This window comes from Anabrus simplex, chromosome 11 (assembly GCF_040414725.1).
Source record: "Anabrus simplex isolate iqAnaSimp1 chromosome 11, ASM4041472v1, whole genome shotgun sequence".
Lineage (NCBI taxonomy): Eukaryota > Metazoa > Arthropoda > Insecta > Orthoptera > Tettigoniidae > Anabrus > Anabrus simplex.
This window is the reverse complement of record NC_090275.1, coordinates 74,222,824-74,239,971: the sequence shown is the minus strand read 5'-3', so window position 1 is coordinate 74,239,971 and position 17,148 is coordinate 74,222,824. Positions and strand designations below refer to the sequence as shown.

The 17,148-nt window shown below is 39.6% G+C and overlaps 1 protein-coding gene across 3 annotated transcripts in view; it reads left to right on the top strand.

The window, feature by feature from the left end:
• Positions 1-17,148, top strand: part of LOC136883454 (protein maelstrom homolog) — a 228,650-nt gene that overhangs the window by 47,450 nt on the left and 164,052 nt on the right. For all 3 annotated transcript variants that reach the window (XM_067155759.2, XM_067155761.2, XM_067155760.2), the window contains exon 3: positions 1,859-2,063. In XM_067155759.2, the coding sequence (XP_067011860.2) occupies positions 1,859-2,063 (205 nt within the window). The remainder of the gene's footprint in view (positions 1-1,858; positions 2,064-17,148) is intronic.

Here is a 17,148-nt window from a genome sequence, read left to right as displayed (position 1 = left end):
CGATAGACACAGACCAAATCCCAGGACATTGTGAGTAATAAGGACGTATACCAGGTATCGGTAAGTGAAGAATATTCCTAACACACCCCAACTTCTTAACATGAGTCAGCATGTGAAATTCAAAACAAAAATTCATTTGATGACATTCATGTATTTTCTGCCAGTTACAGATCGTGTGCAAGCTACCCATTTAGACGAATTTGAACACATTGAAACTCCCAACACAACAGTGTATCCTCCGAAGGCAAATAAGTTAAAGCAAGATAAACAACCTAGTTTATGAGTCTTTAGAACAAATACTAAAGGAACTTCAAAAGAAGTTTTTATACCTGGTGATAAGCTGGACATTCAAAGGAAAATAACGTCCAACAGCAACTATACTTAGTGAAAAGTGGACCGGTATTTTTAAGCATAATACCAATATAAATGGTCCGTTATTGGACATTATAAATTTTCCAGCTAGCTCATTCTTGGTTGCCAGCGTTTCGCCCTCGTGTGCTAGGGTGGGCTCATCAGTTGGTACCTAGCACACCTACCAATATGCTGGCTAGTGCATACCGTGGAGGCCACTGCGTAGGCTAACTGGAGCCACTGGCAGTGCCAATGCACTAAGAGACTTTGTCTCATCACTAAAAATTGATGCCTGCTTGGCCATCAGATGATATAGATGTTGATTCCCATAGGGAATCTGAAATATTTGTCCTGAATGAGCAAATTTATAATACCAATATAAATGGTCCGTTATTGGACATTATAAATTTTCCAGCTAGCTCATTCTTGGTTGCCAGCGTTTCGCCCTCGTGTGCTAGGGTGGGCTCATCAGTTGGTACGTAGCACACCTACCAATACGCTGGCTAGTGCATACCGTTCACATGAGGGCGAAACGCTGGCAACCACGAATGAGCTAGCTGGAAAATTTATAATGTCCAATAACGGACCATTTATATTGGTATTATAAATTTGCTTATTCAGGACAAATATTTCAGATTCCCTATGGGAATCAACATCTATATCATCTGATGGCCAAGCAGGTATCAATTTTTAGTGATGAGACAAAGTCTCTTAGTGCATTGGCACTGCCGGTGGCTCCAGTTAGCCTACGCAGTGGCCTCCACGGTATGCACTAGCCAGCGTATTGGTAGGTGTGCTAGGTACCAACTGATGAGCCCACCCTAGCACACGAGGGCGAAACGCTGGCAACCAAGAATGAGCTAGCTGGAAAATTTATAATATCCAATAACGGACCATTTATATTGGTATTATAAATTTGCTCATTCAGGACAAATATTTCAGATTCCCTGTGGGAATCAACATCTATATCATCTTTAAGCACATTCACATATTTTATAAGACATTTTAAACTACTTTAACTACCAATAAATATTTTTAGTACGTTAGACGCTAAGTATCACTAAGCAACCACCTCCACACAATCCACACATAACCCCCTCCCCCAATACTACCTTCCTCCCTTAATTAGTTTATAAGTTTTTAGTTTCCCATGGGATATTTCTTAAGATTGACTAAAAAACACATCTGTGCTTAATCACCTAAGCTTCTGTTCGTACAGCTGATGCCTACCAAGCAGTTGAAACATTTACTGTATTTGTTAATTTTCTTATAGATTTGTCAAAGGCAAAGAATAAAAAGTATCGATTAGGTGGAAAAACATTATTGTGATTATCAGATTGACTTATCGATAAGGATATGAAGTGGATAGTTTGCAAAGATAGACAATACGTGACGCAGCTGGGAAAGACTTTTATTCCTGTTCTCACGATTGCATTTTTGAATTCCAGTAAGTCAAGTTCAGTACTCTTGGCCTAGAAAATCTTAATCCTTATTTGTTGTGTTTCAGGAAATGAATGCGGCCCAGAGGGCCCCATTTGAAGAATTAGCAAGGAAAGCTAAACTTCAAGATAAAAATGACCTGGAAAATAAATATACCTCTCAAGGTGTATCATATGCCCAGCTGCAACGTGAGGAGGAGGAACGTAGAGAGAAAGAGAGAAAGATAATTCAAGATATACAGCAACATGTTGGAATGTTGGATGTAGCATCGGGTAATATTTTGTTGCTGTCTTTTGTTGGTAAAAAACCTGGTGCAGACGTGCCAATCCTCGTAATTTTGGCAGAAGACTCTATTTTTTTCCCCCTTCCATCTCCTCTCTTTATTGCTGAGACTGATCTGTCTATTTTGAGAGGAGGTTTAGTTTCCTTGGCTAAAATTACTGTGCTTTTCCTCATTCTGTCAGTAGCTGGCTGATGTATGGAAGGTCAACAGTAGTCATTATCCTTTAACCGTCCTGAGTTGCCCAGGTGCAGTACAAGAGTGCTCTCCATCTTTGTCTATCCAGGTACATTTCTTCCTTGCCAACTTGGTACCATTCCACTCCTCTTCCTTCCAGGTCCGGCTTTACTTGACTTATCCACTGTTTCCTTTTCTAGCCATTTTCTTTCTGTTCTCATTTGATCTGTCCTTTTTATGTGGCCATACCATTTTAATCTTGATGTTCTTGCATTTTCGCTTAGCAACTGCTTTGCGTGTGTATTATAATGGATCTCTTCATTCCGGATCTTATCTCTTCTTAACATTGACCTCAGGAACTTCATTTCTGCAGCTTAAAGTCTGCTATTACCTCTACTGTTGATCATACAGGCTTTAAGGGGATATGTAGTTATTGGCACAAAATATACCCGTTTGATAATGGGTTTTCTCTGTACATAAAGGTATTTATTTGGTTATCCCATCAGAGAGACCTAAGTTGGTGATCGCTCCTTTTTTGGACTCTGTTAGTGATTTCAGCAGAGGACTTAGCATCGCTAGTTACAATACTACCAAGATATTGAAAATGGTTAACGTTTTCTAGTTTCTAGTTTCTCACCTTCCAGTTGAATCATGATGAATATAAGATCGTGTATGAGGACTTAGTCATGGTAGTTTGTGGTCCCACCACTGCAATCACTGCAAACGATTATATCCAATGCGTATTCCAGTAGTTCCGGCAGGCCGGATATAGAAACGCGAGACATTACTGTGCGAGATATTCCAGTGAATTTTCTTTGCTTTCAGTTCCTAAACTCAGTTCATTGTGTGTGTACTTCAGGCATGTATCTTATGTGGCTTGATTACAATAAAACATCGTTAATTCGAAGTCGTTTGGATGCAAAAAACACACTTCCAATTACGTGATTTCGAATTAACCACCAACTCATAATTCAAAAATGCCAACCCTTGCTGCATCCCAAAATATTCTAAGACATGTTACTGCATGCAATTAACCTTGATTCACAGTTTAAACCTTTCAAATATCATGGTAAAAGCTATTTCCAAAATGTATCTAAAAATGTACATTTACAGTATTCAAATAATGCACTTCTTTTATTCACTGACAAACATAACCTCATGCAACGAAAGAAAAAAAAAGCATGATTGAAAGACGAGTAAAAATCTGTGCTGGCTTTCTTGTGCAAGTCCTTTAATCATTGGATTACTGTACTGTGGCCTATGCATTTTAGATGTCCTGTACTTGCACAGAAAGTATCCGATGCCCTTAAAACATAGTGGCTTATCGAACTTTCCGACATACCTGCCGACTTTCCCGATGTAGGCGGGAGACTCCCGATTTTTGACAGTTCTTCCCGCCTCCTGATTATTCTATTATTTCTCCCGATTTTAGCTTTTTTTTTTTTTTGGTGAACTTCAAACGTTTGTTTTCAAATCCTGCCTTTTTACGCCAGTGGCCGGAAGGCCATCGCTTTGGCTGCTTTATGTGTATTAATGCAAAAAAATGTGTGCGAATGTGTGATGTTTATTGAAACCTTTATATCGCGTCGAATATATCGATTGTCAATCTCTTGTTCTGGCATGCTCTGTTCGTGTTCGTTCACATCAGTATAGTCAATTCTAGAGACTGTTCTCTAGATATGGAGTCTTTCTTAGTAATTTAGTGACAATTTCAATGGTAACTGTTACGGGGATACCTGTGAAGCAGAAAGAGGTTAAGGATGGTGCCGAGGGTAAATGGGTCTCTCTACAATATCAAAATTAATCTAAAACTCATTCAAAGGATATATTTCTTTAGAATTTCAAAAATCAACAAATAACAAGATAACAGGTACAATTAGCAATCTTGAAACAAGACTAGGAAAATCCAAGATTCAGATCTTCAACAACTTTGGGCTTCAAGCCCCTAGTTTTATGTCAGAGATACCGGATCCAGTTTACAAAAACTTTAATCCAAACTAAGGAATCATTTATTCAAGGGCAGAAATCCCCTAATTCAAGAGCACTTGCTCCCTAAATAAAATATGAAGCCTTACAGAGGCACACGTTACTTTTACTAACTTTGAAAAAGAGCCAATAGGCTGTCAGTTTCTTACAGCCCACTCCAGGCAACATTACATCACAATTTTACAATCTTTGGCCTCTCAAGCCACAATTTACAAATTGAACTTGCTTAATAGAGGGGTATCTAGTACCCAACCAACAGGGCCTTTACGAAAAAGAACAGGTTAAATAAACGGCCCGAACACAAACTGAAAGGAGGCGTACACTGCGCTCCAGATAATGAAGCAGAGGCTATTCCGAAACTACGTTGGTGGCTTGCATGGAAATTACTTTAACACATTACAGGAGAACACACTTACAAAAACGTAGTCACCTCAAACTAAGATGAAGGGGAGTTCGAGAAGGTAACTCACTCTCTATCCCCGATTTACAGTTAAAGATTTTTTGAAGTTTTTACATTAGCCAAAGAAAAGTTACATTTTAGAAAATTACAGTTACATAATTAAAGATTCGGACCTTCCCCTCGAATAAAGCTGCGGAGGTAGCAAGAAAGAGTGAAGTTATGTGGCCATTACCTTATAGATGTTCTGCTGACCGAAGAAAGAGGCGGCCCCGCCTCCTGCCTTAACACACACACACAGCAAGACTATGATCAGTTGACAAGGAAACATGAAAAGCCGCAGTTTACAAACCCTCAGGGAAGGTTCAAGAGAATTCAAGACTAATCAGGACACACCCTCTTAATTGGTAGATTAAAAATAAACGAGAAATGCGAGATTGGTTGAAAATTAATTACAAAAATTCGTGATTGGCTAGATTCAAAACTGGCAGAAAGAAAAGGAAGTATTGCCAACCCGAAAATAAATGAACATAGTAAACCCTTTGGTCCACACTGAAGGATACCTACCTTCCTTATCTATCAGCAAAATTTCATGAGATCTGTCTCTTGGGTCGTAACGGTTTCTTCGTTACTTGCTGAGGTAAAAGGTAGGGTTCAGTAATCCTAATCTATCTGCTCAAGTGAAATGTCTGTTTAAAATATTCCTATTTATTCAAATACAGTAATTTCTGAATGATTAATAATTTATCATCGGTATCATTGGGATCCAATCGTGTCCACTGGACACCACAATCATTTTACACAGAGGGTCAGAACACTGGTGTGAGCCTTTGACATAACTGCCTGATGGGCATCTAGAAACCATTGTCTCAATTATTAATTAAAGAAAGGAAAGTCTGGAAATCCTTAAATTTGGCTTCCATGTGAGACTACATGTACCATCATAGTGATTCTTTATGGTCCAGTCCTCGTAACACGAACTCTGGACTCTGGGTATAATTAAGGCAGTCCAATCGGCGTGTGCCACACAGTGGTTATACAGCATGGATCCTTAATTGAATCGATGTGACCTGCGACTATGTCATGGACCGACATCTGAACTTCTAAGTTACTTTTAAGTCTTTGTGGATGATGACCGCAAGGGAAAATGATGCTACAGTGGCATATGGCCCTATTCTAAGTCACTGAGGTTGATGACCCCATGACCATCCAAGTTTCTAAGCTGAAGGCTAAACACATTTAAGTTACATCGGTTGATGACCAATGTTTCCACTTTACTAACCCCAGCACATTTACAGCTCAATCAATCAAAGTCAAATAATGCAACAACAACAACAATGCCCACAATACTTTGTGGCAGTAAAATCCATTACCTTCGGATATGTCCCCTTAATTGTTACATTAACGTTTACATATTTCCCAGAAAATAAACTAGGGTAAGATTTCCAGAATGCATCTTCAAGTTATTCGCTTGTTGTAAAGTTATTTCAAAATACGATTTCCACTGAATTTAATAATTAAATAAATTTAAATGATTTAATGAAATCTAAATGAACAACAAATTATATCTCCGCGGACGAATGGTTTCTTTCACAAGTCCCTACACAAGTCTTGACGTAATTCATTTTTAATCATGTTGGATGTTTATCTTTGGTTGTTTATTCCTGTAGCTGGAAAAAATTTACATTATTTATTTCCAGTATTTATCTTGTTTCGTGACATCACACGTAAATTAAATCTAATACTAACCATTATTACTGCTTGGATAACCCTGATAATTAAGTACAGACCATAAGTAACTCGCCGTACAAAGTAAACCAATTACGATGTCGTATCTTGTCATAACATTTCCGTGAAGCTTTGTGCGCCCCTCACAAACAAAACGATCATCATTACCATCGCTCTATATTTGGACAATCCTGAAATTGGCTAACCTTACTCATACTCTAAGTTCGTGGTTTCAAATGTACATTACAATCTCAATTAAACAAAATCATAGTATCCAACAACTGGCACGTTATTTCCGGATGATATTTTCAACATATTCTCGCAAATAATGATTTCCGTTGCCAAGAAATGCGATCTCAATTCTAACACACTACCCAAATCCCGTTACTCTCGAGCTGCGAACTCCTATCAGCTGACGGCATTGACACAAACGACCCTCGCTCCGCTGTGAGTTTCGAATATGAAACATCTGATCAAAAATTGGATGTATGGCTTTTCTGGCGTTTGCTCTATTAACCAGCATTTCATCTTAGGTCTGACACTAGACTCGTCAGAGTGGGATGTGTCAGACCCTACCCACTGATGCTGGGGTGTATGCAGGTGAACTTATCAGAAGCCTCTTATGTGGCACAGTCTGATAACTGCATACGGGAGATAAAACTCCACAATGGAATTAATGCCCGCCTAGCAATTCCAAAATGGTAATACTAAATTCCCATGAAGGGAATTAGATATTTTTCCACCAATAGAGCATATCAAAAATCAGATAAAAAATTGGATTTTTTGGCTTTTCAGGCGTTTGCTCTATTAACCAGCATTTTGTCTTAGGTCTGACACTAGACTCGTCAGAGTGGGATGTGTCAGACCCTACCCACTGATGCTGGGGTGTATGCAGGGTCTGACACATCCCACTCTGACGAATCTAGTGTCAGACCTAAGACGAAATGCTGGTTAATAGAGCAAACGCCTGAAAAGCCAAAAAATCCAATTTTTTATCTGATTTTTGATATGCTCTATTGGTGGAAAAATATCTAATTCCCTTCATGGGAATTTAGTATTACCATATGAAATATCTGTCTTCCCTCTTGCCTGACTGGCCTCTCAGAATGAAACCTTTAACTTCGCAAGTATAATTACAAAATACGATATTTCTGACCAACAAAATGCACATAGATTATACTTCAAAATGCCCAACAATAATTGTACACGTCTCATATTAATACCGGCGTGGTTTCTCTAGCTCTACTTTCCATCCCAAACATTGCACAAAATCTTCCTCGGGCTTATACATATCCCGGCACATTTACAGGCTTCCAATCACCTGATTCACAAATCCTATCTCAACTCATACGACACATCTAAACTCTTGTCTCAACTCGACGGCTCTCACTGACAAAAAAAACTGGAATAAAAATACCTAGAATCAACGACGCATAATACGCACAAATACATTAATAATGAACACTTCGCATAGTGATCTCGTATTTTCCAAAACTGGATTTCACAAAATGACTGTCAAAATTCTACTATTTATTTATTGTCAGTCAGACACAGTGTAAATGGACATAGAATAACGTTTCACTTCACGACAAAATTCACCACTCTACATTTCTCAACCCGACAGCGCGCTTCCACTCGATTGAAAATGGGTAACCATGGATTTCTTACATTCTTCTTCTTTTCTAGCCTATTTCAATCCACTGCTGGATATAGGCCTCTTCCATATGTTTCCATCGTCTTCGGTCTTGAGCCACTTGGAACCAGCGTGTTCCAGCCAACAGCTTTACGTCGTCGAACCATCTCTTCTGGGGTCTTCCAATGCCTCTCTTGTGTCCCCATGGTCTCCAGTGAACAATCCTAGAGGTCCACCTGTTGTAGTCTTGTCGAGCTACGTGTCCTACCCATTGCCATTTTAGTCTTGCTACTCTCTCTAGGATGTCTGTTACATTAGTTCTTCTCCTGATGTCCTCTGAACGGATCTTATCCCTAAGGCTGATCCCTAGCATCTGTCGCTCCATAGCTCGTTGTGTTCGCTGAAGCTTGCGAGCGCTTTCCTTCGTCAGAGTCATCGCTTCCAGACCGTAAGTTGTAACTGGCAGCACGCACGTATTATAAACCTTGGTCTTCAGGTTAATTGGAACATCCTTGTTGGTGAGGATGAATCTTAGTTTTCGGAATGCAGTCCAACTCATACCTATTCTGCGAGGAATTTCTGCACGTTGGTTGTCTTTTCCAAGTTTTATCTTGTGTCCAAGATAGATGTACTCATCGACAGCTTCTTTATATTGGTTTCCCATTTTAAGTGGTCGACTCTCTGGGCTTAGTGTTTTTGTTTTATTAATGTTCATTTCCAAACCAATCTTAGCAGAAGCAGTTTTTAATTCTTGGATCATGCTTTCTAGCTCATCTATATTTTCACTTATGAGCACAATGTCATCGGCAAAACGCAGGTGGTTCAAATATACTCCGTTGATTTTTATTCCTTTATTATCCCAATGAAGGGTTTTGAATACATCTTCCAAGGCAAGGGTAAACAGCTTTGGAGAAATTGTGTCACCTTTTCGAACTCCTTTGCCAACTGAGATTTTATTGGTGATGAGGTCTTCGTCCACTCTGACTACCATTGTTGCTTGATCATAAATGTTTTCCAGAAGCTTTATATACCTTGAGTTTATCATGGCATTTTGAAGTGCCTTCATGATTGCCCAAATCTCCACTGAGTCAAAAGCTTTTTTATAATCAATGAAGGCCAGATGAATCTTGATGTTGTACTCAGTGGTTTTCTCAAGAAGAAGATGAATAGTCTAGATGTGTTCAGTTGAGAAACCTTTACGAAATCCCGCTTGCTCGGCAGGTTGATAAAAATCCAGTTCTTTTGTGAGGCGGTTGGTTACAATTTTAGTCAAATTCAAACAGAAAATTTTTACATCAGATAAAATATCTTAATTTGACATCACAAAAGTATAGGCAATAAATTCGCGGAAATGACTCTACTCTGGACGTGATATCACTTCGAAACCCTCACTAATAACTTTTTACATGTCACACGCCACTCGCAATATTTTGAAATTTTTATCCAAGCAGAAAATAAAACAAATGATCTTTCGTCAATATTTCTGACATTTGCCACAAAAAAACATGGGTGACCAACTGCGTCATAAAAACCCATTTCAAATGCACATAAGTTTGACATCACAAAACAGGATATAGTCGGTGGTAAGATGGCAAGTCACCTACCTTACGTTGACGTCGGATTCCATCTTTTGGCTCACCTGCGACCTTCCGTCGCTTATCTAGCCATTTTACATTTCTGGTTGATTTCACTCGACTGATGGTATTTACTGCCCGCACACAAATTACTTTTTACAACACAAAAAATATTTTACCACTTTCTCTAATACTTCTGCGGTATCTTGACCGTCTTTTTATCAAACTAAATCCACGTGGATTTAAGACACCAGCCACATCGGCCAAAATCTGTTCGTTGGACTTAGTCTACTCGTTGTTGCTAGATTTACAGAACAGTCTAACTCTCTCGCTCAAGATTCAATAACACAATGCAGGGGTTTCAACATGGCATCCCTTCTATATTTATAGCCATTACCCCCTCTCTCCAGGCATTTTCCCTTCTCCGCCAAGAAAATTTGCGTAACTTTTCAACTTAAATGAACCGTACTTAAAATAGTTTTGGATGTAAACATATATTTGTTAACTCACTAGCAGTACTGATCCTGAACATTTAAAATGTATAGTTATTAAATTAACTGGTTAAATGACCTCATTCGATAGGCACTATTTTCTGTCAACTTCGCTTGGGGACACTAGACACGTGCGCCCTTCTGAAATAATCCACCAAAATGGCTTAGCAGTATCAAATCTGTCTTGCTAAAGACCAGTTGTCTTATAGATAAATACAGGACCCTCATTATACTGCGTTCACCACCAATTCTTTCATTTAAATATCTTTATTCACCCTGAACTTTCTTCTGTATCCCTCCACGTACGACACGTTCAATAGATCAGTTATGGAAAACCTAGGAATATGGAACTTCTCTGAGTTCTTCCATTTTGAACCAGAGTGCATGATCATAGTTTTTAGTAGTGTCATCTGTAGAAAAATGTCCAAACTTCTTGATGTATAGCAAAACAGAACAAGGAGAAATTCAGTCAGTTTATAAAACTTCACAACAAAACAATTACTTAATATTTCAGTGGTGACATCTTCTGATTAAAGTTCCAAGTTTGTGTAGTATCATTTTCACCTATTGATCAATAGAGGAAATTCTTAAGGTACTGATTTTGAATGTGCGGCGTTGAGGTGTATCTCTCGGTACAGTAACGACTAGTGACTTTTCTAGAAATTTAAGGAGACATTTGGAGACAATTCTGACTAATTTTAATTTACCTCAATATAACAAAATAAAGAGTTTTATCTGTACATTGCTCAGAGTTTAAAAAGAGATATTTCTGTACCAATTGCGACCACAGTAACAAGGCAAAATGCACATTTTCATTTTCCGTAATTTCTGTCTATATGTATGTATGTACGCTCATCACGAGAAAACGGCTGAAGAGAATTGAATGAAAATCAGTATATAATGTTGGCTACATAACTAAAGTTATATATTATTAAATTTCATATTTATTTATTTATTTATTTATTTACTTGCATAGTTTACGCCCACATTGGAGCACTTAAATCAAGTACAAAATCTAGTACAAAACTATACCACTCACTTCAAAATATTCTCTAAATATGCAACAGAATGGCTTAATGAAAGCATTTCACACCCATCATACCAACTGAAATTTAAAAAAACAACAAAGAATATTTATGTGCAACTACAATAAATGGTTCATGTAGGTTAAATATGATTGTAAATAAAGGGTACAGATCCCTGCACATGGTTATGAGGCTACACTTAAGAAAATGGAAATTGCAACACCATAAAGGCATTGGTCGTTTGTGTTGATTTTCAAGATATGTAACGATGCCATGTAGGTATGTAAACGATCAAAGTTTCAGACCCATTGGATTGTTGCTACAGGTCTCCCCACGTGATTAGTCGCGGAGGTATCAACTCCAGTATACGGACTCAGGTGTAGCATAGTTGACTTGCAGTCTGTGCAGTGAAGTGTTCCCCGTCAAACATGCCTCATCGACAGAGAAGAGCACGCTATCAATAACTGTTGCCGTCTGAGAGGGGGCTCGGATAATTGAGCTGTGTGAGGCTGGATTATCGCTAAGGACTGTCGCTGCACGTGTTGGCCGACAGGCATCTACGGTACAACGTGTTTGGCAGCAGTGGTCAAATGAAGGTACCCACACTCGTAGACCTGGCACAGGCCCAGCGCGACGGACAACTGTGAGAGAGGATCGCCGCATCATTCGGATGGCCCGGATGGAACCCCATGCAACAGCAGCGCAAATTCAAGCAGCTGTGGCACCCCACATTACACAACAAACAGTTGGTAATCACCTGCGTGCAGCTGGCTTACGAGCCCGTGTCCCTGCAGAAGGTGTTCCATTGACCCCACAAGAGCGACGTGTAAGGCTGGCCTGGTGATGAGTAAGATCGACATGGGTCGACGAATTGCATAGGGTTGTCTTTAGTAATGAATCGCGCTTCTGTCTTGCCCCCAGTGATCGATGGAATCGTGTGTGCCGACGTACCGGGGAGAGGGGCCGCCCAGATCTTATTGTCGAGAGGCACACAGGGCCAACACCAAGTAATATGGTCTGGGGAGCTATTGGCTTTAATGTGAAATCACAATTTGTGCTTGTTGAAGTCACTATGACTGCTCGACAGTACGTTGATAGGGTACTCAATCCAGTGGTTGTCCCTATGATGGTGAATATTGTTAATGGGATGTTTCAGCAGGACAATGCCCGGGTTCACACTGCACGCATCTCCAGAGAAGCTCTCCACGACATCACAACCTTAGAATGGCTCGCCAGATCCCTGGACCTCAATCCTATTGAGCATGTGTGAAACATGGTGGGTCGACAACTGGCCAACCGTCCTCAGCCACCCTTAACTCTGAAACAACTGACCCATGCATTGCAGCAAGCATGGGCCACAATTCCTCAGGAAGCGATCCAGGACCTTATTGACTCCATGTCTCGACGAATTCATCAATGTATTGCAGCTCGTGGTGGGCATCCTGTATTGATTGTTGTCCAAACTTGTGGTCAGAGGGACCTGAAAGTGTAATCATCGAATCACAACCGAACATTTGTCCTGCATGTTCAATTGCCGCAATGTAGCACCACTCCTTCTGTGTGTTGGAATTTCCATTTTCTTCAGTGTATTTCGGGGTTGTAGTAAGGATGTAAAGGAGAGGCTATATAAGTCTCTGGTAAGACCTCAGGTAGAGTTTGGTTCCAGTGTATGGGTCCCTCACCAGGATTACCGGGCAAATTGGCCGTGCGGTTAGGAGCGTGCAGCTGTGAGCTTGCATCCGGGAGATAGTGGATTTGGACTCCACTATCAGCAGCCCTGAAGATGGTTTTCCATGGCTTCCCATTTCCACACTAGGCAAATGCTGGGGCTGTACCTTAATTTAGACCATGGCCGATTCCTTCCCACTCCTAGGCTTTTCCTATCCCATCATTGCCATAAGTATGTTCTGAGCTGTCAGTGGAGCGATGGCATGGAATGAAATCAGTAGACGAATAAGTTTGAGTGGTGTCTTTAAAAGCAGGAGAGATCACAATATGAAGAATTGAAGAGGACGAATTGGGGCAAATATTCGTTTATGGGAAGGCTAGTTAGGGATTGGAATAACTTACCAAGGGTGATGTTCAATAAATTTCCAATTTCTTTGCAATCATTTAAGAAAAGGCTAGGAAAACAACAGATAGGGAATCTGCCACCTGGGCGACTGACCTAAATGCAGATCACTAGTGATTGATTTGATTGTGATTGATTTTTATCGCTTCCGATGCATCAAGAAACATTTTCAGAAGCACAGAACACAGTTTTCACTTGCTGTTACATTGTACAACTAAATACATTTCCGGATTTTTCAGAGTAAAACTTTTTCTGTTATCCCTCAAAATATTCTTATAGCAGGAAAATGTACGCTCCACACAACAAGAAGTCATTGGAGCAAGCTTCGTTGAGGCAATAGCTCTCGGTCCCCATGGTACCTCATCAGTAATTTCTTCTCCCTGAAGTATTGCAGACACACTGTTCATTGTTGAAAATCCAGGATTCCACTGTAGAAAATGGTGAGCTTGAGTGAATAGGCTTCACCCACTGGTCCTGGTATTCCCTTCTTCGAAATGGAGTCCACAACTTCTATTGAATCTTTTAATGGCAACGATGCCGACTCAACAAGGTCAATAGCTGCAGGAAGATCAGCAAAGTGTGCCTTAATGAAGGCAAATGAAACAGCGTTCTTGTTCGTGAGAGCTGTTTTAGCTTTTGCTATGCAGAGTGCATCATCGACATCAAAAGAATTTATAACATTTTTAATGTCTTCAAAGTGATTGGCATAGTATACGGCTGCACTGAGCCATGTCCAACGAGTGATGAAGGGTTTGGGAGGAAGAGTTGTTTGAGGCAACCTTTCCTTGAATGTGAGAATGCGGCTAGGAGCTTTAAGAAACACCTTTTTCACAGAAGAAACAATACTGTTTACTCATGGAAAATTATTTCCAACCTCCTCAGCCAATCTGTGTAAGCCATGGGCTATGCAAGTTACATGCAGCATGTTAGGGTAGAAACTCTTCAATGCTTCACCAGCTTTGATCATATATGCCTCACTATCACTCAAAAGAAGTAAAAACTTGCCATCCTGTTTTTCTGTTGGCCAAAGAATGTGAAGAGCATCTCGGACGGTGCAAGCTATGGTCAGGGCATTCCATGGCACGTTTGCCGGAACCAGCGCTTCACATAAACGGATATTACAGAGCTCAGTAGCTGCAGTCACTTAAGTGCTGCCAGTATCCAGTAGTCGGGAGATAGTGGGTTCAAACCCCACTGTCGGCAGCCCTGAAAATAGTTTTATGTGGTTTCCTATTTTCACACCAGGCAAATGCTTGGGCTGTACCTTAATTAAGGCCACGGCCGCTTCCTTCCCATTCCTATCCATCGTCGCCATAAGACCTATCTGTGTCGGTGCGACGTAAAGCAGATGGCATAAACGGATATTAAAATTATCCACTGTTGAAGTGCCAGGGAAACTGGAAATTAGTAGCTGGTGCGATGGAAAATCGCTCCCTTTTTTATAGCATTGTTGCTGATATGTCCTGTAGTTTCCTTGTGCTGCACAAAATGTTATTTTTGGTCATATGCCACCTGGAAAAATACATAAATAAAATAATTATAGTTTATTGTAGACACAAGGTATGTTCTGTTTGCTCAACTTTTAATTTTGTGTGGATTCCCTAGTAGAGTACGTGCAACTTGTAGTTATACCTGGGCTCCCTAGTGCTTAATCGGTAGACCTGGGTTATCTTCGTGATTCGTATTGGGAACCTTTGAAACACAAACCATGAATCGATTATGCATCGCCGAGAGACATCTGGCGTACTCTTTAGGTATTAATGCTGTTGTTGTTTACACAGCAAAGCCAAAATAGGTTAGGATTGGACATGAGTGAGGAAAACAGGCCTCCTAATAAAATTTATGCTGTTGACGTCATGGCTGGTGAAACAGGTCACGTCGTCCTTCATCTTCCCACATACAACTGTGATCTGAATGCCATTGAATTGACATGGACAAAAATAAAATGTGAATTCAAACAACACAGTATTACGGGAGACATGTCAGCAATTAACTCGATGACTGACCATCGGGGCATTCCATTTAGTATCTGCCGCAGATAGAGATGGGTTTTGCAGGAAGGTGAAAAGAACTGGAAGGGGAATACTGGATGCATGACAGTGTCATGGAAATAGCCATGGATGAGATTATAATTAATAGTATTGCAGATAGCAGTGACGATTGTAGAAGTGATATGTCTGAGAATTTTAGTACTGCAGGTAGGAGTGACAATTGTAGAAGTGATATTTCAGAGAATTCATGCTAAGATAATAAAGGTTTAGAAAATTCATATCCATTGATCATACTATCGATTCACTTCAGATTTCATTTCCATTGAATTTGGCAGTATTACCGGAACTGGGAGAGCTCCCTCCTTACTCCCCACCCCCGTAAAACCAGGTATCACTAAAAATTGCGCTTACTGTACTATTACACATCCGAGGTTTGCTTTGCAGCATTCGTCTTATGAGTGCCCATAATATTTATGTTAACTCATTTATAATTTTCTATACTACTTACTTTTCATTACAGTAATGTTTTTTATTTTTTTATTTTTGGTTTTTTATTTGAGGTATGCTAATAATTCCTTACCTGCTTTTGGCAGACTTGACAAAATATAATTTTGCCATCTGTATTAAAGTCCAGATCATTACCAATCCACTGGCGAATCAACCAACTTCGATATGACTTGCCTTTAGGCATCGCTACTTCTGAGATGCATAAGCTACTTAAACTGCCTTCAATAATAACTTGATTTATAGGGAAAATTAATTGTAGTCTGTCGCATAGTAGTGTGTATAGAGCTAAACAGTGAACAGCGCTGTAGCTGGCGGTAGTCGACCGTACACAATGAGGGATGCGCTGAAGCTGGCAAGTTAGGTGGGCTTGTACCTGCTAGATACTGGTCAGTGAACGCCAGGGGGTTGTCTCTTGATTTGTGCTGTACCCTAGTGGAATAGTATCGTATCACATTGTTTCGCTCGGACTAGTTATACTTACAAACCACTTCCAGTTCCAAATCATGAAGTCATTTCAAAAAGTCGTGCATAATGTTTATTTTTAAAAATCAATCAGTTTCATTAATATTTGGTACTTCTAATTCAAAATAACATAATACTGTCTTGAATAGCCTGTTTAGATTTTTTAGGTTTTAACATCTTATTTAGTTCTTTTTAGGTTTTTATAAGATTCGAATAATTTAGTCCAATTTTAATGAAATTGATAAGTTAAAATACTGCAGTTAGCTATTTATTATTTATTTATCGTATGATGTGCACAGATAGATTATATAAATAAGTATACAATATATACACAATATATACAAGCAGAAGCTAGCAAGGAATAAAATAGTTTAAAACCTAAAAATCCGGTTCCTACTAATCACATTCCACAATCGGAAGAAAAAGTCATAACTCGAGAAATTGCTGTTTATTCGTGAACTTTAGCTCGGCTGCAAAGGGCTTTGAGACATTCACTGTACAAGCCAGTACAGGTAGAAAATTATAAAAACTTTTTTGGCTATGTGTATAGAAGAAGTTTTCATAAGGAAATTTTCATGTAAAAAAAGTTATTGGAAAAATCCCTCTTATATTCGGGTCAGTGCGGTAATATCCCCGCCCTCCCATGGCTTTGTATAGTATAAAGTGCAGCATCTGTTCAGGGCACAAGAACGCAATCTTATATAATTCCTGAGGGTGTTAGAAGATTGAGTACATCATTGCAAACTGCTGCAACTGTGAGAGATTCACTTTGGGTAACACATTAAAATGAATAAATGCTTGCTAGAACTGCTTGATAGTGTGCAAATTTCAAAGTACTGGTATGCACAACTTGACACCTGCTACCTTTTGACCCATGTACTATAGACATGATTAGCCTAGTGGGTTAGCTACTGGATTTCAACCCAGATGGCAGAGGTTCATTTTGCGGCTGACTTCAGGTTGCAATCTTCACCTGAAAAATGACTTGTCAGGAAGAGCATTTGACCTTAAACCACCAGCCAGAACTCAAAGTGT